The sequence below is a fragment of the Notolepis coatsorum genome (genome assembly GCF_963971535.1).
Source record: "Notolepis coatsorum genome assembly, chromosome: 11".
Classification (NCBI taxonomy): Eukaryota; Metazoa; Chordata; class Actinopteri; order Aulopiformes; family Paralepididae; genus Notolepis; species Notolepis coatsorum.
This window is the reverse complement of record NC_140175.1, coordinates 54,194,352-54,219,506: the sequence shown is the minus strand read 5'-3', so window position 1 is coordinate 54,219,506 and position 25,155 is coordinate 54,194,352. Positions and strand designations below refer to the sequence as shown.

The 25,155-nt window shown below is 43.0% G+C and overlaps 1 protein-coding gene across 1 annotated transcript in view; it reads left to right on the top strand.

The window, feature by feature from the left end:
* Positions 1 to 22,532, top strand: part of LOC311236664 (unconventional myosin-Ih-like) — a 128,774-nt gene extending 106,242 nt beyond the window's left edge. Inside the window, exons 17-32 of the mRNA XM_084324374.1 lie at positions 56 to 136; positions 781 to 886; positions 1,372 to 1,489; positions 1,843 to 1,956; positions 4,138 to 4,214; positions 6,077 to 6,145; positions 6,746 to 6,830; positions 8,083 to 8,245; positions 8,903 to 8,986; positions 9,071 to 9,164; positions 10,343 to 10,398; positions 18,725 to 18,860; positions 19,855 to 19,925; positions 20,658 to 20,755; positions 20,848 to 20,947; positions 22,286 to 22,532. Of these exons, the coding sequence (XP_084180500.1) occupies positions 56 to 136; positions 781 to 886; positions 1,372 to 1,489; positions 1,843 to 1,956; positions 4,138 to 4,214; positions 6,077 to 6,145; positions 6,746 to 6,830; positions 8,083 to 8,245; positions 8,903 to 8,986; positions 9,071 to 9,164; positions 10,343 to 10,398; positions 18,725 to 18,860; positions 19,855 to 19,925; positions 20,658 to 20,755; positions 20,848 to 20,947; positions 22,286 to 22,312 (1,479 nt within the window). The 3' untranslated portion in view covers positions 22,313 to 22,532. The remainder of the gene's footprint in view (positions 1 to 55; positions 137 to 780; positions 887 to 1,371; positions 1,490 to 1,842; positions 1,957 to 4,137; positions 4,215 to 6,076; positions 6,146 to 6,745; positions 6,831 to 8,082; positions 8,246 to 8,902; positions 8,987 to 9,070; positions 9,165 to 10,342; positions 10,399 to 18,724; positions 18,861 to 19,854; positions 19,926 to 20,657; positions 20,756 to 20,847; positions 20,948 to 22,285) is intronic.
* Positions 22,533 to 25,155: the final 2,623 nt, after the last annotated feature.

Here is a 25,155-nt window from a genome sequence, read left to right as displayed (position 1 = left end):
TCGGTAATTTTTAACAGATTATATGTACCTTCCCAAATCATCTTGTGCTTCTTAGGTCATGCGTCAGTCGACGAACAGCATCATCAAACACTGTTTCCCCCCCACTGAGCCCGACAGCAAGAAGAGGCCTGAGACAGTAAGACATCTGATGTGAATGTGCCTTCAAAATGAATGATATTTAGCCCACCGATTGTATAATTACATCATGGTATGGCTACATCCATCATGTTGTGAAATTACCACTTGCCACTAGCTAAATATTGGCTGTAGCTGGCACAGTAGGTCTGTCAGTTCTTCATACTGCTTTTGCTTTTGTTTAATCTAAATTTAGCTGCTAAGAAATGTACTTGGTTGGTGAAATTCTGAATCCACTACTTGCTGTGACTGGTTAATAAAATGCTGAACCACATTTCCTGCTAGTGTAGCCCTGCCTGAAGCCTAGTAAGCCTAATGTCTTTCTTGGCCTGAAGCCTAGTAAACCTAATATCTTTCTTGGACTGAAGCCTAGTAAGTCTAATATCTCCCTTGGCCTGAAGCCTAGTAAGACTAATATCTCCCTTAGCCTGAAGCCTAGCAACTCTAATATTTCCCATGGCCTGAAGCCTAGTAAGCCTAATATATCTCTTGGCCTGAAGCTTAGCAACTCTAATATCTTCCTTGGCCTGAAGCCTAGTAAGCCTAATATATCTCTTGGCCTGAAGCCTAGTAAGTCTAATATCTCTGTTGGGTAGATGTTGGGTTTGAATCCAGGTGTGTAACAGGGTTACCGTTCCTCTCCAGGTAGTGACTCAGTTTAAGAGCAGCCTGGCAGGGCTGACTGACATCCTCATGTCCAAAGAACCCTCGTATGTCCGCTGCATCAAACCCAACGAAGGCAAGCAGCCAGGTGAGGCCTTTAGTCACAACACCCTATCTCTCTCTCTCTCTCTCTCACATGTGCACGCACGCACGCACGCACGCACGCACGCACGCACGCACGCACGCACACACACACACACACACACACACACACACACACACACACACACACACACACACACACACACACACACACACACACACACACACACACACACACACACACACACACACACACACACACGGGACATTGTATTGATGTACAATACATTCCCTAGCCCCTAACCTTAACCATAACAACCCTAACTCCATGTTGTTACTGTACATGTTTTATCAGCAACATGTTCAGTCAGTGACGTTCCCCAACAACACCAGACAGATCCAAAACACATGTCCTGTAGGTTGTAGTCTGGACTGAGTCTTTAGGATTCATTACTGTGGCAGCCTGACCCTAATTTAACCTCATGCATATCTCTGTGACACCTCTCCCCCCCCCCCCCCCCCCTATCGCAGGAAAGTTTGACGACGTGTTAGTCCGCCACCAGGTGAAGTACTTGGGGTTGATGGAGCACCTGAGGGTCCGGCGGGCTGGCTTCGCTTACCGCCGGAGATACGAGATCTTCCTCCAGAGGTAGCAAAGGCTTATCTCACTGCTCTGGAACTAAGAATATATTCAGGAAATATTACGTTGTCCTTGGAGTTGCCTAGCGTAGAGAGAGTACGTGAGCTGTCAGGGGTGAGCCTGGCCGGCAGTGTGGTGGAAATGTATGTGGATGTCCTCAAAAGAACCTTAATTATCTGTTAATTATCTGAATCCTATATATATATATATATATATATATATATATATATATATATATATATATATATATATATATATATATATATATATATATATATATATATATATATATATATATATATATATATATGTGTGTGTGATGCATAATCTGTGGGTTGTGTATGTTGTGCCTGTATTGTCAGGTATAAGCCTCTGTGTCCGGACACCTGGCCCAACTGGAAAGGCACGGCAAAGGAGGGTGTCCAGCTCCTGGTCAAACACCTGGGATATAAACCTAATGAGTACAAGATGGGGCGGTGAGCAGCTGTTAGCGGATGGTTTGGGGCAGGGGCGTACCAAGACATTCTGGGCCCTGTGCATGTGATGTGTCTCTGGGCCCCCCTCACCTCCCCAACCGCACCCCATAGACTTTATAAAAAAATAAATGTTGTAAATATTTGTGTCCATGACTCTTTGAAGGTCCAGCCCCTGCTTGGAGCCTTGGGTACTATTCCACTATTCCCCTCACTTTTACGGCCCTGGTTTGGGGTTAACACAGTCCTGCTTAGCCAGATCTTCCTCCACACTGTTTGATTTTGTTTGAGTATTGTACCCATAGATAGGAACAGACAGTGGAACTATTTTCAGGGAAGGGGTGCTGGATTTTTTGTGATTCAGGATCAGACAACTTGGCCAGATTTTGTCCCAGTATTTCAAAGCAATTCAGGATAGGATCACCCTGATCCAGATCCAGACTTTTCAAAATGACTAGATCCTGAATATCAGTGTTTTAATCCCAATCTCCATCTAGTGGATATGAAAACGAATACAAGGAAGACAAGAGACCACATTGCAGAGACATCTATACTGTCTAATTATATTTTTAAATACATAAAGGACATAAAATCACAATGGAAAAAATACCCCCACTAGGGTAACAAAAAAAACATTAATTCAAAGGCAGCTGGATCATCCAGGCATGCTTTGAGGAGCTGAATTCTAAGTGAGGTTTCAGTTTGCTGAAGGTGACGACAGATGATGGACTTGGACTGGAAGATATTTTTTCTGTAATCTAAATTACATTTGTGATTGACAATCTTTGTTGTGATACTTTTATGAGCATATACATTTATGTCATCAACATTTGGTTGAAAACAAAATAGGCCACAACAAACGCAAAAAAAAATAAAAAAATAAAATAGATTTACCATGAAGGCTAAAAAGTGTCTATTATTAACAAACTTTGCCATCTTATTTATATTGAAATATATTTTTTAATAAATTGTATAGTACATTTAGGTGGGATCAAGATAATCCAGTTTTTTGGGATCAAACTGATCCCAATCCTGTGTTGTCGGTTTGAACTACCCATTTTGAAGATTTGATCCTTAAAGCTTGGATTGATTTTCTGATTTGATCGGATATCAAAGTGATCCTAATCCTGTGTTTTGGTTTTAAACTACCCAAAATCCGAATCTGGTCCGATCAGATAGGGATTAAACGTTTTGAACTACTGGGCCCAGAGGACTGTTAGGTGAAGGAATGGTAACACCAGAGGACTGTTAGGTGAAGGAATGGTGACACCAGAGTTGTCTGACAGGTAGGAAGTACAAAGCGTTGTTCACACAGGAAACGTACACTAAAGGCTGACAGCATTGGTTCTCACCAGGACTGTCCTGTCACTGGCATCAGATGTCAGGTCAGTTCCAGGCCAGAGGAGGATATCGATTTCTGTGTCCAGGTAAAGCATAGCCACTTTCTGCCTTAATCAGTGATGTCCAGTGACCCCTACTACTGTATATGGAGAGACATGTTTAATGTAAATCCACAATAAAGTAATCTTCTTCTTATGTGCTGTAAAATAAAAGTAATAGGTCAGATTGGTACCCAGTATCAGACCGGACTGACAGCAGTGAAACATTGCTATCTGAAACCAGGGGCATACTGGGGCATCTGAAAGTGGGGGGAATAGTGGAGCTGATGTCTCAGGGCCCCACTCTGGGGGAGGGCCCTCAGAGGGTCTGGACTAAAAGGTTTGTTTTAAATGTTCAGAAAGGCTATTGAGACTTAAGCAAAAGTGTCCTTTTATGACATAATAATTTCCACTATGGATGTGCAGTATAATATAATATGTATACTATAAGTCAATTGATTTGTTATATTGTTTGGAGGTGCATACATATGAGTCACAGATGGGGAGGGGGGTCTGGATTGTTTCTTGTACACAGGGCCTGTCATGTCTTGCTATGCCCCTGCCTGAAACTCATGATTAAGACAAGTAATCAACAGATGAAGACTCATCCAGTCTTCCATTTCGTTAACTGTTTTCTTTATTTTCAAAAACACCCGTATTCTGTATTTCATTACATTATGTTCTCTATCCCATAACCACCTGTCCCGTTAAAAAAGGGACATTCCACTATGTTCGCATGAACATCAGAAGTACATCTTAGTTGCCACTGTTTTTATCCCCCCCCCCCCACCCCCCCCTTCAAAAGGACCAAGATCTTTATCCGTCACCCCAGGACCCTGTTTGCCACAGAAGATGCGTTTGAGGTCTGCAAACATGAACTAGGTGAGACGATTAATTGAATGGTATACGTTTAAATGTAAAGTTTAGGCCTATCCTATTGATCAGAGCCTTTTATTACCATCATGTCCTAAAAGGGAGTTTGATTAGTGATCAATCGACCTGAACCTTCTCTTTTAAAGAGGCATTTTGTCGATTTCTAACCTGTGATAATTGGACATAAAGCTTACCGATGTGTAATGCTCTGCATGCCGCTGGAGCTCACCCCCTCGCCACAAACGTGGGATTAGGGAGCCCCCGTGGCGTATGGAGGAGGTTGTGACGGTGACCGCTAGCGTTTCCCAGGCGGTGGTGATGCCATTTTGACAAAAAAATTGCAACATAAGAACCTAAACTAAAATACACTAACTATCACTGCTGATGTGTGCCTGTAGCAAAAACACTTCCGTTGTGAAAGATTAGGGAAGAGCGGAAGTACGGTCACACCCCTCGCTTAAGTGCATGGGTGAGAGTGGGCGTGGCCGGACAGGTGCAGGTGCATTGTAGCTCAATTCTTTCAGGTTGCCCTAAGCAACAAGGGATCTCCCATAGAGCAGAGCGCTCACTAGTACTCGTATAACTAGGGTTATAGGATAATCTTCGTTTCTCGAGGCCCCGATGCAGCAGAGCTCTGGAGACACAGAACATGTTGTTTCTCGAGGCCCCGATGCAGCAGAGCTCTGGAGACACAGAACATGTTGTTTCTCGAGGCCCCGATACAGCAGAGCTCTGGAGATACAGAACATGTTGTTTCTCGAGGCCCCGATACAGCAGAGCTCTGGAGACACAGAACATGTTGTTTCTCGAGGCCCCGATGCAGCAGAGCTCTGGAGACACAGAACATGTTGTTTCTCGAGGCCCCGATACAGCAGAGCTCTGGAGACACAGAACATGTTGTTTCTCGAGGCCCCGATGCAGCAGAGCTCTGGAGACACAGAACATGTTGTTTCTCGAGGCCCCGATGCAGCAGAGCTCTGGAGACACAGAACATGTTGTTTCTCGAGGCCCCGATACAGCAGAGCTCTGGAGACACAGAACATGTTGTTTCTCGAGGCCCCGATGCAGCAGAGCTCTGGAGACACAGAACATGTTGTTTCTCGAGGCCCCGATGCAGCAGAGCTCTGGAGACACAGAACATGTTGTTTCTCGAGGCCCCGATACAGCAGAGCTCTGGAGATACAGAACATGTTGTTTCTCGAGGCCCCGATACAGCAGAGCTCTGGAGACACAGAACATGTTGTTTCTCGAGGCCCCGATGCAGCAGAGCTCTGGAGACACAGAACATGTTGTTTCTCGAGGCCCCGATACAGCAGAGCTCTGGAGACAGAGCATGTTGGAATGTTGGCTGCCCCTGGGGGTGACAGTGGCTCAGGAGGTACAGCGGTAGTCTGTTAATCAGAAAGTTCCTGGTTTGATTCTGGCTCCTGCTGGCAGGGTGTCAACGTGTCCTTGAGCAAGACACTTAACCCCCGATGAGCAGGTTGGCGCATTCACGGTTTGTGAATGGGTGAATGTGAGGCATAAGTTGTAGAGCACTTTGGATAAAAGCACTATATAAATGCAGTCCATTTTTTGTAAATAAATATATATTTATTGGACTATGTTAGTATCACCATGTGCCGGCCCCTGCCTTCATCACTCATCAGGGTGTGATGTCCTAGGAATGTTCTGTCAGTATTTGTGAACATAACACTGGTATAAAGTTTGGAGCTTTACCATCTCTCCCAATTCATTGTCTATGGAGCAGCTTCAGACTTTATACCAATGTTTTAGCACTCTGGTTTTTGGATTTGGGAGGGAGTTGGTAATTTTGTATGAATTATTAAATGGGGTGTTGTTCCTTTTTAACTTTGGACTATCTGTTGCAGCAACTAGGATCCAGGCGAAGTACAAAGGCTACAAGGTGAAGGGAGATTACCACAGACAGAGAGAGGCCGGTGGGTAGAAACACAACTGGCAGGAACACCTGGAATTTCTAAAACGTTTTAAGAAAGACATTTTTACATGAAGCATTATCAAAACGAATATGTTTAGAATGGGTATAATGTGGGATTGATAATAATGATGAAACTTAATTGGCACATACTGTAAGAAAAGAGAGAGAGAGAGAGATTACCCAACACGATAATGTTACTATTCACTAAAATAGAGAAATGCCTGGATTACTGACCGGGCATACCAGGTAGATGCCCTGGGCCCCGGACCATTAGGGATTCAGAGCTCCCTCTACACAGAGATTCTTGTGTATATAATTAAATGCATAATTTCACTCATTTCAATTAGAATATGTGCCCATGCAAGCATTTTTCTTTATATATTTATTTATTTATATATTATATTTATTATACCCCCTAGTTATGTCTGTCCCCTGAGAGACAGGGGGCCCGTTACCACTGTCTTGTCCAGGGGCCCCCTAGTGGCCAGATAGAGACCTACCTAACATGATAATGTTATTATTTATTACGTTGTCTGATTAACCACTAAGATAAAGACCTATGCGACATGATACTATTATTTATTACATTGTCTCTGATTAGCCACTAAGATAGAGACCTGCTGGAGAGGGCTGATGGCGAGGAAAGAACGAAAGAAGAGAGCCTGGGCTGTGAAGGTCATTAAGAGGTCAGTCTCACAGATTACGGACATGAAGTAGGGTTCAAACCTGTTATGTCACGTGACAGACTAATAACAATGGGTCTCATTACGACAAAAAGGGCTTTCTCTTAGGGCCATTTGAGACCTTTTCGGGCCGATTTTGGGATTCACCAACCGTCCCAATAAAACACATATTGTGGTGACTCATTTATCACGCACAATTGGTGCAGCCATTCACTGGACTTTAGGAGCGGAGTGAGGGCTCCTTTAACACTGGGGATTCTGGGAACGGGGTGTGTATTTGGTAACTTACCATTATGTCAGCTGTCAGCTGGCTGATGTCACTAGTACGAGGAGTAACGTTAAACGTCTCTGCACTCTGTTGGATGTATGTAATTTATGTTGGGAAGTAAAAGGAAAGACTCGACTACAGTCTCCCGTTTCATCCTTTCTTGTGCTCCCACAATATAATGGTAAATGGTAAATGGCTGCTTTTTTATATAGCACTTTTATCCAAAGCACTTTACAATTTGTTACTCACATTTTACCCATTCACTCACACATTCACACACCGACGGCGGAGGCAACCATGCAAGGTGCCAACCTGCTCATCGGGAGCAATTAGGGGTTAAGTGTCTTGTTCAAGGACACCTCGTCACGCTGCCCGGGAGGAGCGGGAATCGAACCGGGAACCTCCGGATTGCCAGACGACTGCTCTACCTCCTGAGCCACTGTCGCCTCCGACAATGGCTCCGACAATTAATAATATATTGTCTATATTCATGTCTTGCCCGAAAAGGTCTCAAATGGCCCTAAGAGAAAGCCCTTTTTGTCGTAAGTCCGTTGGAGAATGAGACCCAATGTTCTTTATGTGCTTTGTTTTTGTTGTGTTTGCTTGCTTGCATTATTATTAATAGTAGTATTATTTAGTTGCAGCAGTAATAGTAGTAATTGTTGTAATAGTAGGGGCGACAGTGGCTCGGGAGGTAGAGCAGCCATCTGATAATCTGGAGGTTCCCGGTTCGATTCCCGCACCTGTCCTTGAGCAAGACACTTAACTAACTGCTCCCGATGAGCAGGTTGGCATCTTGCATGGTTGCCTCTGCCGTCGGTGTGTGAATGTGTGAGTGAATGTGTAAAATGTGAGGAACTGTAAAAAGTGCTTTGGATAAAAGCGCTATATAAATGCACCTATTCTATTTATTTATTTATTAGAAGAGTCACTAAACAATGAAATTAAGCCTGTGTATGAAGTAATATTTCTTTTGGCGTGTTGTAGGTTCATTAAAGGCTTCATGACCAGGAATCAGCCGGCTTGTGTTGACAACAGCGAGTATCTGGCATTCGTTAGACAGAGCTACCTCTTACGACTCAAAGAGAACCTCCCAGGGACCGTCCTAGAGAAGAACACCTGGCTAACCCCTCCACCCATCATGCAGCAGGTGAAAGGCTCTTTATTATAGTTTAACCCGCCGTTAAAGACCCAATCCTTAATTCAAATGTAAACAAAAAAAGGAATGGAGACATACATTCATTCTCAAGTTAATTGAACATGATGATTGGGAAATATGATAGAATATCATATTTCACAAGTGGTAATAGGCTTGAATATGATGCGTGGGAAATATTATGAGCGGTAAATATGATAGAATATCATGAGTGGTAAATATAATTGAATATGATGAGTGGTAAAATGTTATGAGTGGTAAATATGATAGAATATCATATTTCATGCGTGGTAAATAGGCTTGAATATGATGAGTGGTAAATATTGTAAATATGATAGAATATCATGAGTGGTAAATAGGTTTGAATATGATGAGTATATGTAAAAATAAAGTTTATTAAAATAAACAAGTTTATTTTTATTAGGTTTATTTTGTAGCTGTATATTAGTAGTATCAACAGGAAACAATCATTAGGCAATGAACTGTGCTTTGTAACACCCATTTATTGACTTGTATTGCAGTCAAATCTTTCCAAAATCATGAGAAATGGATGAACCAGTGATGCATTTTCAGTTCACCTCATATAAACATTCGACTGGCCGTTTGATAGTCAAATAAAATGAAATAAATAAAATAAATGTGTTCCGACAGGCTTCTGAAATACTGAAGAAGTTCCACCTTCGTTACCTGGTACGAAAGTATGTCCGAGGCGTCACACCGCAGAGAAAAGCACAGGTATGACAGTTTAACACACAACACCGCAACGGTGGTGTTTAAAATGACACATCATTTATAATAGTGGTGTCTCCCTGCTTGTAGCTTCAGCTGAAAGGTCTGACCAGCTCCATGTTCAGAGGAAGGAAGGAGAACTACCCTTTCAGCGTGTGTCTCCCCTTCCTGGAGACCCGGATCAGTAAGACCAGACACACTTTATATGTTAAGAAGAGGCTTTTCATGCACACAGCGTTCTGGATAACACCTTATGTCATACGTCTTAACCAAAAGACACTCATGCTGGGTACATACTCCTGCAATTGCCCTTGAGCAAGGCATTACAACTGGAGTTGGTTCCCCCGGATGCCTGTCTGTGGCTGCCCATTGCACCTAGCTGGTTATGATGGGTCAAATGTAGTGGAATAATACCTCCATGGTGATTAATAATTAAGTTTAGTGTAGAGGTAAAAGCACTCACCTACCACCGCTATCGGGTGAAAAGAAGCAGTCTACACCCTCCCCAGACCAAGAGGATAGCACAGCGACCAGGACTGTGACACACATACGCGGGGAAGAGGCATAATGACTCAATTGGGGAGAAAATGGTAGAAAAATGAAGAAAAAAAGAAAAGGTGCAGAATAAAAGTAATGCTTTCTTTCTTCCAAAAAATATTGATTCATTTCTCATTTTTTAAATATTGGCGGGTCCAAAGTGAATGCTATTGTTTACATGTATCCCCTCCCTATTTCCCATTTCCCCACGTGGAATGCACCTGATTGGATTATTACATGATGGTGCTCTAGTGCGACATCTAGTGGCTGAATGTTATCTATAGCAGCTTTAATACATACCAGAATATCGTGTGCATATAAATACAGTCAGTATTATGTTATACAGTAGAGGTATGAGAGTGATTACAATAGTATCCTGCATCTAGTCAAATGATCTCTCTTTGGCAGTGAAAGCACTATTCATCAGACCGGCAATGTGTCATCCAAACTGACTTTTGATCGCCACGCCTCTATTTTGGTCGTGCCACAACTACTTTTAGGGAAAACAACTCAGGGAATAAACAGGGATTAGATGTTGTTTGTTCATAAACTACAACTTTAGGACAAAACACAGGAATAGATATCATGCTGAAGACTATCAAGGCCCAGAAATAGTTATTACCTATTACCGCTTAAACAAGGTAAGCGTTCTGTCAATGGTTTTTATACCAGGCTAAATACAATGGTGGTCAGTAAGAACAGCGTTTCCCCCCAAAAGTAGATGTGGCAAAAAAAATAAGCCAGTACACGGATGTGCTGGTGTGATTAATGTATGCTATTGTTCTACGTTGACATGTTCTGAGGGGCTACTGTTATGTTGTGCAGGTGAGGAGGACATCAACATCAAAATCCTTCAGGTGATTCGGCACGAACGTATCAAGGTAAACTAACGACTAACACAAGTTGAAAACAGACACATCTTGTTGCTGGGAGTCCGTTCACAGTGTATCACTACTGTAAGAATAAGTGCAGTGCAGAGGAGGGTGGATCTGCGCTGTGTTGCCAGCAGGTGTACTGTAGAGGTAGCTTTGGGATGCCAGAATTAAAGGGAAACACCACCCAAATTCAAAATTCCAATAAGACTGAAACTTGTGATGTCATGGGTATATAAAGTCTAGAGATGCCCTATGGACAATGAATGGGAGAGTGATTTTGTGGATCCACAGAATTCCCAATTACTCAAATGATTATTATTCTATAGTAGCGTTCTCAGTTATGAAACTGAAAATGTACCTGTATTATACTCAGAACATTATCCTGCGTGCTCTCAGTGTCACCTATACCCTGTGGGTTAAAGACCCTGTGATCATAAAATCACTAATGATAATATGTGCATAATGCTTCATGTTTTGATTTGTGAATACTGTCTTTAATGTCTATTCTTTTACTTTCTATTCTATTTCACTCTTATATGTGTCGTTAGCCTTGTCCTAGCGAGACCACGGGTCCAAACCACCGAGCAGAAGGGTGAGAGTTTTGGGATACCTAAACCACACCCAAGCTTGCGGTGACATACTGTACCAGCGACGGCGGGGGGATACATCATATTGACAGTGTGGGCTCCAGGAGTCTCTTGGTGTCAAAATAGTACATATAATTTCATTTTGCAATAACAAGTGGGTTAAAGGCCCTGTTACTGTGGGTTAAAGGCCCTGTGGTAATAAAATCACTAAAGATAATATTATGGGTTAAAGCAAATTGTGCATAATATTTTTGATTTATGACTACTGTCCTTAATGGGAATGTGGGTGGTTTGAGCTACAGATGTATATCGGTGATAATCGAACCGTAAACAGGCAGGCCTATTGGGATGTTGGATCCTAGTGTGAAGAACTGTATGATTTGATGTTCTGTGCCTTGCCTTGCCCTGACTTGACTTTGTCTGTTTTGCTGCTGTCTATTTTATGCTTATTTTATGTCTGCATTTTTTTGTAAATGTTGTGCTCATTTTATGCCAATTTTGTATGTCTGTCTTTTTTGCTACTGTGAGCTGCAATTCTTGTATGAAAGGTGCTATACAAATAAAGTTGATTATTATTATTACCAATGAATTGTCTATGGAGCAGCTTCAGACTTTATACCTGATGACATCACCTTTGAGTTGTAGCACTGTAGTTTTTGGACTGTTCATGTTCATTTTGGATGTTAAACCATAGGAGTAACATGTATGAATTCTGAAAATGAGCGAAGTTCCCCTTTAACTGTCCTTGTAGCCCATATGAATTTGAACCTGGGTCTCCCACATATAGGGCTGACCTGAATCCTATAAAAAGCGTTGGAGCTTCGATTGTTGTCATGGTGATTACCCCATAGCTCTCATTTACCTGTGCTGGCTCTACTGTGCACGCAGTAAGAATGAAGCTTTCATTATTCACGGATAATTACTACTGAAGCCTGAAAATGACCAACCCTTCTATTCACTAACCCTGATCAACCCTCCTACTAACTAACCCTGACTGACCTTCCTACTAATTAACCCTGACCAACCCTCATACTAATTAACCCTGACCAACCATCCTAACTAACCCTGACAAACTCTCTTACTAACTAACCCTGACCAACCCTCTTACTAACTAACCCTGACCAACCATCCTAACTAACCATGACAAACTCTCCTACTAACTAACCCTGACCAACCCTCCTACTAATTAACCCTGACCAACCATCCTACTAACTAACCCTGACCAACCCTCCTACTAACTAACCCTGACCAACCATCCTACTAACTAACCCTGACCAACCCTCCTACTAATTAATCCTGACCAACCCTCATACTAACGAACCCTGACAAACTCTCCTACTAACTAACCCTGACCAACCCTCCTACTAATTAACCCTGACCAACCATCCTACTAACTAACCCTGACCAACCGTCCTACTAATTAACCCTGACAAACTCTCATACTAACTAACCCTGACCAACCCTCCTACTAATTAACCCTGACCAACCATCCTACTAACTAACCCTGACCAACCCTCCTACTAATTAACCCTGACCAACCCTCATACTAACGAACCCTGACCAACCCTCATACTAACTAACCCTGACCAACCATCCTACTAACTAACCCTGACCAACCCTCCTACTAATTAACCCTGACCAACCCTCATACTAACTAACCCTGGCCAACCCTCTTAATAACTAACCTTAACCAACCCCCCTACTAACTAACCCTCCTACTAAATAACCCTTCCTACTAACTAACCCTGACCAACCCTCCTCCTAACTAACCCTTCCTACTAAATAACCCTGACCAACCCTCTTAATAACTAACCTTGACCAACCCTCCTACTAACTAACCATCCTACTAACTAACTAACCCTTCCTACTAACTAACACTGACTAACCCTCTTAATAACTAACATTCACCAACCCTCCTACTAACTAACCCTTCCTACTAACTAACTAACCCTGACCAACCCTCCTACTAACTAACCCTTCCTGCTAACTAACCCTGACCAACCCTCTTAATAACTAACCTCGACCAACCCTCCTACTAACCCTTCCTACTAACTAACTAACTAACTAACTAACTAACTAACTAACTAACTAACTAACTAACTAACTAACTAACTAACTAACTAACTAACTAACTAACTAACTAACCAACCCTCTTAATAACTAACCTTGACCAACCATCCTACTAACCCTTCCTACTAACTAACTAACTAACCAACCCTCTTAATAACTAACCTTGACCAACCCCCTACTAACTAAACCATCCTACTAACTAACCCTAAGAAACCATCTTAATAACTAACTTTGACCAACGCTCCTACTAACTAACCCTCCTAACTAACCCTTCCTACTAACTAACCCTGACCAACCGTCTTGACCAACCTTCGTACTAACTAACCCTTCCTACTAACTAACCCTGACCAACCCTCTTGACCAACCCTCCTACTAACTAACCCTCCTACTAACTAACCCTGACCAACCCTCTTAATAACTAACCTTGACCAACCCTCCTACTAACTAACCCTTCCTACTAAATAACCCTGACCAACCCTCCTACTAACGACCCCTTCCTACTAACTAACTAACTAACTAACGTTAGGTTATGTATATAACCAAGTTATGTGAATGCTAGTGACGCTCAGCGTCATATTGCATAAATCTCGCTTCAGTGGATTTACACTGAATACATTTCAAAATGTACCTTTACATGCCAGCATTCATCTGGCCACACCCCCATCCGCTTACCTACATAAGCGGGGGTGGGGCCACACACTCATCTCCTTCCCAACAAATTTCACCACAATGAAAAATCAAGGGCCGCAGCGGCGTCTAGACGCTGAGCGTCACTAGCATTCACAGAACTTGGTTATATACATAACCTAACGTTCTGTTTCATGCTAGCTGCCGCTCAGCGTCATATTGCATAGCAGGAGCTGAGCGGGAGCTAGAAGCTCGACAAATGAACCCCGCTGAGGCCCCCCACAACCATCAGACCGGGGAGGACCGAGCCCCCCCGACCCTCCCTAATGGAGGATACCCCCCCTATTGGAGGTTCACGGGAGGGCGACGGATCCAACTGTGCGAAGAGGCACTCAAGCAACTCAACGCACAGGGTGAGCAGACCGTGGCTTGACCCCACGACTACACACACGCACAACCCGCATGCCACCCGGGAACGAACGGAAGGAACAACCTCGTTACTGCCCCCAGAAATCACGGGGTCAGGAGCAAACCCAACCCCGTGGCAAGGCCGTAGCAGTGGAGCGCGAAGGAAGACCCAGACCCACTGAAGGGACTGGATCCCCTGGAAAACAGGGGCCCGGAGAGGTCAATGACGCCAGGCATCAAGACCCCACCAGGTGGTCACTTAGTGACACCGCCCCCCACATCGCCAGCGTATTCGGATAAGGCCCCTCCAAGAGCGGGCCCTTTCCCCCCAATAGCACACCGCCTGGCACACTGACCCTGCAGAACAGGCAGTCAGCATGGCTGTAAGCACACAAAAAAGGTTAACCAACGGAAGCAGGCAGCGCACCGGGGAAACCAGGCAACAGGCTGTAACCTGAGCCTGGAGCACTGCGGACGAGACAGGCGCCAAAGGAGTCCGCTGAAAACAGCCCCCCCGGCGGAAGGGGCGTATGCTGGCGTTGTTGCATGACAAAGCCTCCATTAAAAAAAACCCACCCAGAGGGGTCGAGGCAGAGAAGGCTGACATGATTGGCAGACGTCATGAACGTGCAGGGGCACACTCAACCGGGTAACCCGGGAGTTGACTCTGCTCCAACACACCAGGGAACCAACCACCCTGTCGTTACCAGATGCGGTTGTTGTTCCTATAACCCCTCAAGAAAAAACTCCAAAACACACCTGCGGGCATACACTGGCTATACCGCAGTACAAAAAAGGGTTATCCCAGGCCTACGGTATCAACGAAACTTTACTTCGGACTGGGCCCGGCGGCACGGGAAGCACAGGGTTACCAGAGGAGGTCCAAGACCACCCCAACAGCCCCCTCTTCGCCATGCGTGAGAGAGGGGCGAAGAAAAGAGAACCAGCCCTAAGCACACCGCACTTGGTATTCCCAGGCCGTCTCCCAACCAAGTACTAACCAGGACCGAACCTGCGTAGCGGCCAAGATGAACGAGATCGGGCGTGTACAGGTTGGCATGGCCGTAAGCCATTACGATAGTGCAGAGTACAATATGCACCCAACAAAGGGTCTCCATAGCGCCTAACCCTGTGACACCCGGACCGACCTGGCATTTTCCCCCCCGAAAAAAGCACAAGTCCCTCAGGGTACCAGAACAGCAGATCTGCATCCCCGGCGGACAACGGGTTAACTGACCTGGACCAGCGTGACCAGACCAGTCCCGTGTCCTAACCACGCCGACATGCCCACTCCAGGAGAGGGGGTAGGTATGCGTGTCGATCTAAAACATGAAAAGAGGGCGCCACCCAGACGGTCCCCATTTAGACCGTGCTCAGTGGCCCACCCCAAGGGCGTGAGACCCCTCTACCTATGTTCAGATCTATTCCGTTAACATCCCCCAGATATGAACGAGAATTCATCGAGACAACCTAGTAAACTGGCGCTCGGAAGAGACAAAACTCCATCCCAGTTGCCCTATAAAAACGCTGTTTTAACAAGCAACCAAGGCGCACTTAGCCCCTGTGTGATTCTGTCACAGAAACACACCTGAGCCAGCACTATGTATGCGTCAAGACCCAAACACATCAATGGATAGTCTAGCAAGACACCAAACATTGTTCCTCCAAGTCGCCTGGGAGAATGACACGGAGCCGTCGTGCTTCATGTACCTTCCTCTTTTTATTCAAAAAAGAAAGAACACAGACTGACATGAATCCCTCGTGACGCCGCTGGGGGTAAAAATTGTTTACATTTTTACATCCCACCACCCTCCCATAGGGAGGAGACGGAAATCCCCAGAGAGACTTCCCACGCGAGCTTTATAGATAGAAAAGAATATATTGCATCATTGAGCCATGTAAAATTGTGGGTTAGGGCTCTCCAAGGAGGAGGCACTGAACCAATACACACTCAATAATCGAATTGAATCGAATACACACACAATAGAGCAGGACTCCTTTTTGAAGTTCTACTCACCTTGACAATCTGAGGAGGAGGCTCTGAACTCTGAGGAGGCTCCCTCACAGGGAAGGAGAGTCCTAACTCACAGAGCGAGTAGGAGCTTTGTGAGGAGGAGCCCTGACCACTCCCTGAAACAGATCCATCATATGGACCTGAACAGCTCACGGAAGTCTTACCAACAGAGACGCGCACAGTGACGTACTCTATGGCGGGGGGATTTCTGCGGTGCACACGCCCAATATTCCAGGGCGTGGGACCAGGAAACTCCCCCCCCCCCCTCTTACCCTGTAACGTGCCGAACAGCAACGTGACAGGAACCTTGAAGGACAGGAGGTTGTAACCCCATCAAAAGGGGAGGAAAGGATTACCAGTTCACCCCTTTACGACCCCACACCCATGATACGATGTAATGACAATTAAAAAGAGCATGACACAGTCACAGTCAGCTACATGAAGTGTCTAACAGCTTCACACAGCTCATGTGCTAACCTGCTATCTGATTTTTACTAAGGAAAAAACACAGAATAGAGAGGGCCCCCTTAAGAGCCCCGGTACCAGACTTACACATGTGCTTCTGTGGCCAACCTAACCCAGTTGTAGATCACAAGACACACACAACCCTTTATCACCACAAAAAATGGCAAATACACTCTACAGAGGAACGCCGTTTTTCATAATGAGAGAATACACAATTCTGGATTAGTATCGGCCACAGGCCTTGCTAAGCACACACGAAAAGTGACCAAACAATCTTTTCTTTAGGAAAATATAGTTTCTCAAGCGGTTTTAGCACAACCCCAGCAACCAAGCTAAGGGTTACATCGTATCCCACAACACAGTGACACAATATATTGTAAACAACATGTCTGAGAGGAGGGTGGGGAAGTCCCCAGAGAACCGGGGGGAACACCCCTTCTACCTTACCCTTAATACGGCCAGTTGAACAGGTAAACCTGTTAATATGTGAACACACTGTTCATTGTCATTACAGGCTGAGAAAATAATTCATTCTTCACTCATATGTCACTAAGCATAGCTTTATAGGTTAATTTAACCCCCTTAGTTGTGAGTACACGGTACATGAACACACATGATGTTTCTCAACACAACAAACCAGATCATTTTTACATATGTAACAAAAAACCCGATTTGCATGGAGAAGCTAATACCAGTGACAAGACAATTCACACACAACTCGCGTCGTATCCTAAATGTATTGCAGCAACACCCGTTTTGGAAAACATCGTTATTACAAAACATTAGAAGGGAAGGAAGAAGACGCGTTTTAAGGTCTGGTCAGGACCTTTCCTACCGTGTGCGTAGACCAAGCGAACTGCAGTCTCTTGTTGACGCAGTCCTCGCCGGCCGGGCTCCCGGTAGGTTCGACTAACATCCTCTGTCAAAGATGACGTCGTAGTCAGAGTGTTTAAAGCATGTTATAGTCTCAGAACGTTCAACAGTGTAGCATTAAGCTAACAGCCGATCGGCTGATAGCCACAAGCTAACGTATACCAGCCTGGTAAACACAGCGAGCTAACGCCGCAGCTAACAGCTGCGCGGCTAACAGGTAGGCCACAACTAGCACGCAAGCTAAGCAGCTATCACCTGAAATTGTACACAACGATATAACAAGCCACACTTCCGACAGGCCGCCGTCTGAAACCCTCCTCACCTTTAAGAGAGAAGAGAAAAAGAGATGTCAACACAGTTTACAACGGTGATTTTATCAGACATCCGGCGGAGCCAGCACAAGTCCCATCTGGGTTGCAGCCGACTTGAACATGGATCTTCCGATAACGAACATCCATGCCCACATTTCCTCGTTAGGGTATACTCTCATTTGTATATGAAAAATGGGGCCTACACGGTGACAGAGAAGCATCCACTCGTCCAGAGAATCCTGGGATCACCAGTTCCTGGTCGTGGCCCACTAGTTGACTATAATGAACTTCAAACCAAGATCCTCCGCCGTCGCCTAAGAGGCTGAACAGAGGACCCTAATCTGGGGCCGGTTTTCGTAAACATTGTCAGCTAGCCCCCATAGCACTAACAGACAAGTGGTGCTCGCAAGCAAACATTACTCACCCAGGCTTGAAAAACCAAAAGTCCCTCACAACAGACTTCCACAGTCCAGCTGCATAGCAGGAGGGTCGAACCCATCCAGGCGCAGCAAAGGAGGACTGCAGTTTGGGGAGTATATTAGCGACGCGAGCCCCTAATACGAAAAACCGGTGGAGGTTTTAGAATGATCATCATCTTCCAGACACTCCAGTCACGAAGACAATATCGCCGTATTTTCTCGAAAAAATAGTGAGAGAGAAAATAAAGATATAATGTCAACGTATCTCCTTGTTCTTCTGTTTTCCTTTCTCCAGCTAATACTTTCTTCCTCGCCAAGTGGTGGTATACAGGCACTATCTTGTGGATGAAATTTGAGAAGGAGATGAGTGTGTGGTCCCACCCCCGCTTATGTAGGTAAGCGGATGGGGGTGTGGCCAGATGAATGCTGGCATGTAAAGGTACATTTTGAAATTTATTCAGTGTAAATCCACTGAAGCGAGATTTATGCAATATGATGCTGAGCGGCAGCTAGCATGAAACAGAACTAACTAACCCTGACCAACCCTCCCTCCCACAGTACAGCGTGCCAGTGGTGAAGTATGACAGGAACGGCTTCAGGCCTCGTTTTAGACAGCTCATCTTCTCCCAGACAGCAGCCTACCTGGTGGAGGAGACCAAGGTCAAACAGAGGATAGAATACAAGGCTCTGAAAGGTACTGCCACACACCTTGACCCTGCTTATTACAGGGAGTATATTCATCCTCAATTATTTGTTAATAGGTTTGATAAAACTTCTCATGTGTTGTTTTTATTTGTTTATTAAAATTTTAGATCAATGGCTGTCCACTGTTGACCTGTAGTTGTTTAGCTTGATTCTGTTCTATTGTATGATGCTGCTACTACTGTATGTTCCTTCTGCTGTATACGTTTTAATTTTATTTATTTATTAGTTTATTAGTATTTATATTTATCATTTGTGTATGTGTTTGGATTTGTTGATGCCATCATGTAAACTCAGCGTAATTGAAAATGAGGGTCCCCTTAAATTGAGTAAAAAAAAATAAAAAAATCTAAACAAACCCTTAATTTCCCCCAAAACAAATGCCTCGTCTTGTTTCACCAAAATTATCATTTTAAATACACAATCTTGTAACTAAGAGATTTGCTGACAAAAATCATTGTTTTCATGCATGGATTACTAGATTTCAACTAGAAAGGTGTGCTGAGTAGAGCACAAATCTCCACCAGGCAGCAGCCACACATATCTTCTCTCACCAAGCAAACAAACATATACCTATAATATCTTACAAATGCAAAGACCATCTATTACCATTAATTAAAATGACCAATATCCAAACACACTCACACAACATACACATAGATCATCCACTGTCTGTGGGAAAGAAAAAAAGTCCAACTGTGTTGACAAGTCACTAGCCTACTGTACCAAGGACCAGCTGACAGTAGCCTACACATTAGGCAGGACAGCAAACCTGTGTTATCACTCCCTCTGGTGTTCAAAACTCTACCCCTGTACCGTACCTTTACATGATACTATGACTTGGTACCTTTACTTAGTACCTTTCTCTCTTGCTGTATGTTTCATCCTGAAATAACATCCCTCTTGCTGTTCAGACTAAGCTAATCAGTGTTTTTATCATGCTGTATACTGATGATGTCCATTCTAACATCTGTCTGTTGTCCTAGGTGTGTCGGTTAGCAACCTGAGTGACAACTTCCTGATTGTCCATGTGACCTGTGATGACAACAAGCAGAAGGTAGGGGGTCGAGGGTAGTGAGTGTAATGTGCTACTACATCAAGTATGGCCAACCCGAATGCTTCAGACATTCTAAGCTTCAATCCTGCCATAGTAATTGATGTCAAAATAAAGATTAAAATGATTCGTTTTTCCACCATTACAAGAAATGTGTCTACATCAGCATAAGAAATAATTTTTAAAATAATAATCCAACATTCATTTTGAAAATCAGTTCTTCTCAGACAAGGACATTTATTCATGAAAACCTTTAGAAAATCCATATACCCCATGGCTCTGCTAGCTAGCTCCACTTTGTGCGCAGTAAGAATGAAGCTTCAATTATTCACAGATAACACTGATACTACTGAAGCTTTGAAGCCCAAAAATGGTAATCGGGACAGACCTAATTTCAAGGTTCTGGACATGAAAAGCTTTAGTTAACCTCTGTTGTGCTGCTCAACAAGCTGGTAATACATCAGGTCAAAAACACCTCGTGAATGGTGTCATTCAAGGCTGAGGTGAAGGGCTTAGGCACAAGCAGGATGGAAAAGAAAATGTGCACGTACTTCCACAAGAAAAATGTGGAAGAATGAATACTGTATAATAAACTGTTCCAATAGAATTAAAGGGGAGAAAGAAAGAGAAGGTTTTTAAAGTATTGTCCCTCCAGGGGGACCTGGTTCTGCAGTGTGACTACCTGTTTGAGGCCTTGACCAAGCTGAGTGTGATCACAAAGTGTTTGCCCTCCAGGGGGACCTGGTTCTGCAGTGTGACTACCTGTTTGAGGCCTTGACCAAGCTGAGTGTGATCACAAACTCGCACAGCTCCATCAACGTGGTGCAGGGCAGGTACAACAGCTGCTGATTTAATTCACACTTTCAATTGCTGCTAAAATGTTTTCCTGCCGTTGACTTGTTGGTAAGTCTGTGGTTATTTTCAGTGTTCGGTTCGACATCCAGCCTGGCAGAGAAGGGTTTGTGGACTTCAAGAGCGGTCAGGAGTCCATGATCTACCGCGCCAAGAACGGACATCTGACGGTGGTGAGGACTGGTCCCTTACAAAAAACGATCACAGTAGTTAGAGGGTCATTTCAGTTTTAACATGGTAACAGCGATTGTATAATCTGCCATGGTAAAATGTATCGCCATGGTACCACTTTTGTACATAATACCATGGTATAATCCAATTACCAACCATGATACCTATGGTAATATCAAGGTATTTCCATGGCAATTACCAAAAAGGTATGGAAATACCATACCTTTATGTAAAGGAGAGTTCAAGACCTATATACCGGAATGCTATATCTCCATTTTGTAGGGGAAGGGGATGTTATCTGAGATAAATTATTCAAACAGATTCCAGATCATTCTGTTCCCAAACGTAGAACTATTAAACAAAAGTCAAGATTCATAAATTATGCTCTACCTTTAATAGTATTCTGTTTTCCTTCATATTGATAATTCTGTAACAGCATGTGTCAGTTTTTTAGATAGTGATTATGAATAGAAAATTAAACTCAAGGAACAACATTATGGGCCAGTCAGACAAGAAGATAGATATCAATTCCCTCTGTGCGTTCAGTAGAAAGCTATCCAGCTTTCACAAATGAATGGAAGTAGAGACGGACCACTAGTCTAGCTTAAAACTCTGGGAGAGGTGTTTTTGGCCAACCGCTAGGCTAACTGATCCGTATTCGCTTCGATTCATGTGCTAATTAGGGGTGGGGGGAAAATCGATACGTAGTAGTATCGCAATACTTTGCGTGGTGATACTGTATCGATACAGGGACGCCAAGTATCGATATTTAATTATTCATAATTTTTTTTTAAATAACAATTGTATAAGGAAGTTGCATTGTTCATTTCAATACCTGTAACAGTAGTCCACACACACATGTGCATTCAGTTAAGTTGGAATATGACTGTAATACAAACAGTTCAGTTTGTCAGGTACATGCAACACAGATTACAGTGTTTACATCTGTCTGCTTGAGAAAATACCATGTTCTGCAATAGAAATTATCAAAGTGAGATGAACAGACTGAACTTTATTTTATTAGATAAAACATGTTGACAAAGTTTTACTTTGCAGTTGAAAAAAGGTAATAAATGGCAATATTAATATCGCAATACTCAGCATATCGCAATATATTTAGTATCGCAATACTATCGTATCGTGACTCAAGTATCGTGATAGTATCGTGAGGCCTCTGGTGATTCCCACCCCTAGTGCTAATCTAGGCTATTTTGCAGCCGGATAGCTTTCTACTGAACGAACAAGAGGAAATTGGTATCTATCTTCTTGTCTGCATTTCCCATAATGTTGGCGTGTTCCTTGAATTTTTTGCTCAAGACTTGTATTTTCTAATTCCTCAGGAATCAACCAAAGCCAAGTCCAGATGATGACCTCCCCGAGGCCGTCTCGCTCCCAGAGACACTGCAGATATTTTAGTGGTGGTCATGTTTGCTCCGCAGCCCTGCTCTCTGTGGCTGTTAGTAACTTGTGGTTCTTCAGTTTGCCAGCTGATCTTTAGAATGTTGGCCATCTCATCACGGCAGTGTTCCAGAGGGCATTGATACATATGTACAGCCAATACTTTAGGCCTAGAGAGGTGGCAGCAACGTGGCATCCATAGTCCCACCGTCAACCAGACAGCATTAGATTAATCTCATTCAATGCTTCTCGTCAACTCGTAAAGTTGATATTTTTTGTTTGACCACCCGGGAAATTGCACTCGGAACAGCCGACCAAGTGGTAAATATCTGTGGTAAACTCTTGAGTTTTTAAGTATTTAATTTCCATGATACTTTTTTTACGAGTTGTGACATATCAATGACCATACTTAGAAACTTACAAACATACTTTATTATGAACATAAATACATCAGAAATATGATGCTGACATGCCTGAGGATTCATAAGAATCCATCTAATCACCTGCAACATGAAAGAAAAGTTGAATAATCTGATTGGTCCTGACTTTATGACCCAACGCTATCACGTCGTGTATTATATATATATATACACAACATGGTCACATGATAAATTTACGACTTTACGGAACCGACTGAACACACCAGAATCCTGCCTGCTGACGCTACATCACAAACACTGTTCTTCTGTGCAACTTGAACATGATGCTGGTGTTATGTGAACCTTTTATCTTTTTTACTTGATTCGAAAGTTTACATGGTTTCATGGTGGTGACGAGCACGTTCCATGACCCCTGCTCAAATCACATTGTATAATTTCATGTAATAATCAGAACAGAAGTCTAGTGGGAATCTAATGGGAAACCATCATCCAAACTGATGTTATCTAATGGGAAACAATTATCCAAACTGATGTTATCTAATGGGAAACAATTATCCAAACTGATGTTATCTAATGGGAAACAATTATCCAAAACCGATGTTATCTAATGGGAAACAATTATCCAAACTGATGTTATCTAAAGGGAAACAATTATCCAAACGCATGTTATCTAATTGGAAACAATTATCCAAAATGATGTTATCTAATGGGAAACAATTATCCAAACTGATGTTATCTAATGGGGAAACAATTATCCAAGCTCATGTTATCTAATGGGAAAGGATCATCCAAACTCATGTTATCTAATGGTAAACCATCATCCATCGCTGAACAGTAAATAGCAAGCTATAAATAAAAGGATAGATTTTATTTCCCCCTCACCAAGTTTACCTAGTCTCTTTTTATAGACGTTATGAATAAAGAACCATTAACATGTGGGTGTGAAGCCATACGTGTCATAACTTTTATAATTTCTCAGTTACCTTATTTACATGAAAGCAAGAGATATTGTACTGATAAAAAAAAACTTTATTTGTTTTTGTAGAAAACGAGTTAAATACAGTGCAAACAGACACCAGCTCATGTTGAAATGATTGAGTTGTAACAGATTGTACTTCATGAAATAAAGGTATTTTTGACACAACAGCATTCCGTGTCTGTAATAAGTAACTTAACCTTCTGAAGAGATATCAGCTTGACAAGATAAGAAAACCTGATTTTATGCATCAATCTGAATCTTACATTCTTTAGGATGGAGGTGGTCAGTCCTTGCTACTGCATACAATGAGAGTATTGACATCTGAGGCAGTTTTGGAGGCTGTAAAGTTAGCACTTCCAACATAGAAAATATTAAATATGAAGGGATTTATGGAAATGTACCAAATATACTGTAGGGTCTATGTTGAACACTTCCCATTTCCCCATGTGGAACGCACCTGATTGGATAAATAACACGCTGGTGCTCTAGTGCAACATTAATTGGCTGAATTGTTATCTATAGCACCTTTAAGGGTAACCTAACTAAAGGCTTTCTGAGTTGGGGGGGGGGGGGTCCAGCAAAGACCTTATATTTGGTCCCATTCATATTTCCGATAGGGATGCAAGATCGATCGCTCCCCAAATGGTGGAAATACTTATTTCAGACACAACTTCAGCACAGAATCACTTCTCACAGTTAAACAAACACTGCAGTGAGGGGCGTACCCAGACCAATACCGTTAGCGGATACTGGACCCGTACTGCACTAAAACACCAATATCTGAGAACTTCTTCAAGTACTACAATCCGATAACACAGATGGATAATAAAGTCTAATGATATGTTCAATTATAGATCAGGGTCTTGATAGAGCTGTGTCTAACCGCTACCTTTTCCACACATAGAGGCAGGTTAGATATCTAATGGATTATATCTTACGGTGACATATTAAGTATATTTTCAACAATTGTATACAACTTGTCTAAATCTAACTATTTATTTTACAGCACCTATTTCTTCCCATGTATTGAATATACCATGTGTCATGGGTAGAGCACACATTACATTTTAAATTAATTATTTCCTTCCCCGTCTGGCTACCCCACAACCAAGAGTAAAATACTTTCACAAACTTGGCAGTTTTAGGCAGTGATTTTCCCATAATATGTCACCTTTCATCTTTTTAGCGAAGCAACCCGAAAACCAATGGTCCTGTTAAGCTGTAGCCCTATTTTCAGAAATGTCGACTAAAGGTACATGCCTAAGTAAATGGAAGATTGCTCCACTTCTACAAGGTCAATTTGCATGTTCTAGGAACATCTAGGGACCTGGGGGTATGTATTCCCAGTGTCAGAAATATTGTGTCGGTTACTAGGCTTGAGTAAATTGTAATGAAAAAAAGGAGAATATAAATGATGATATTGTTTTGCATCTGTGCCGGTGAATAACACTGT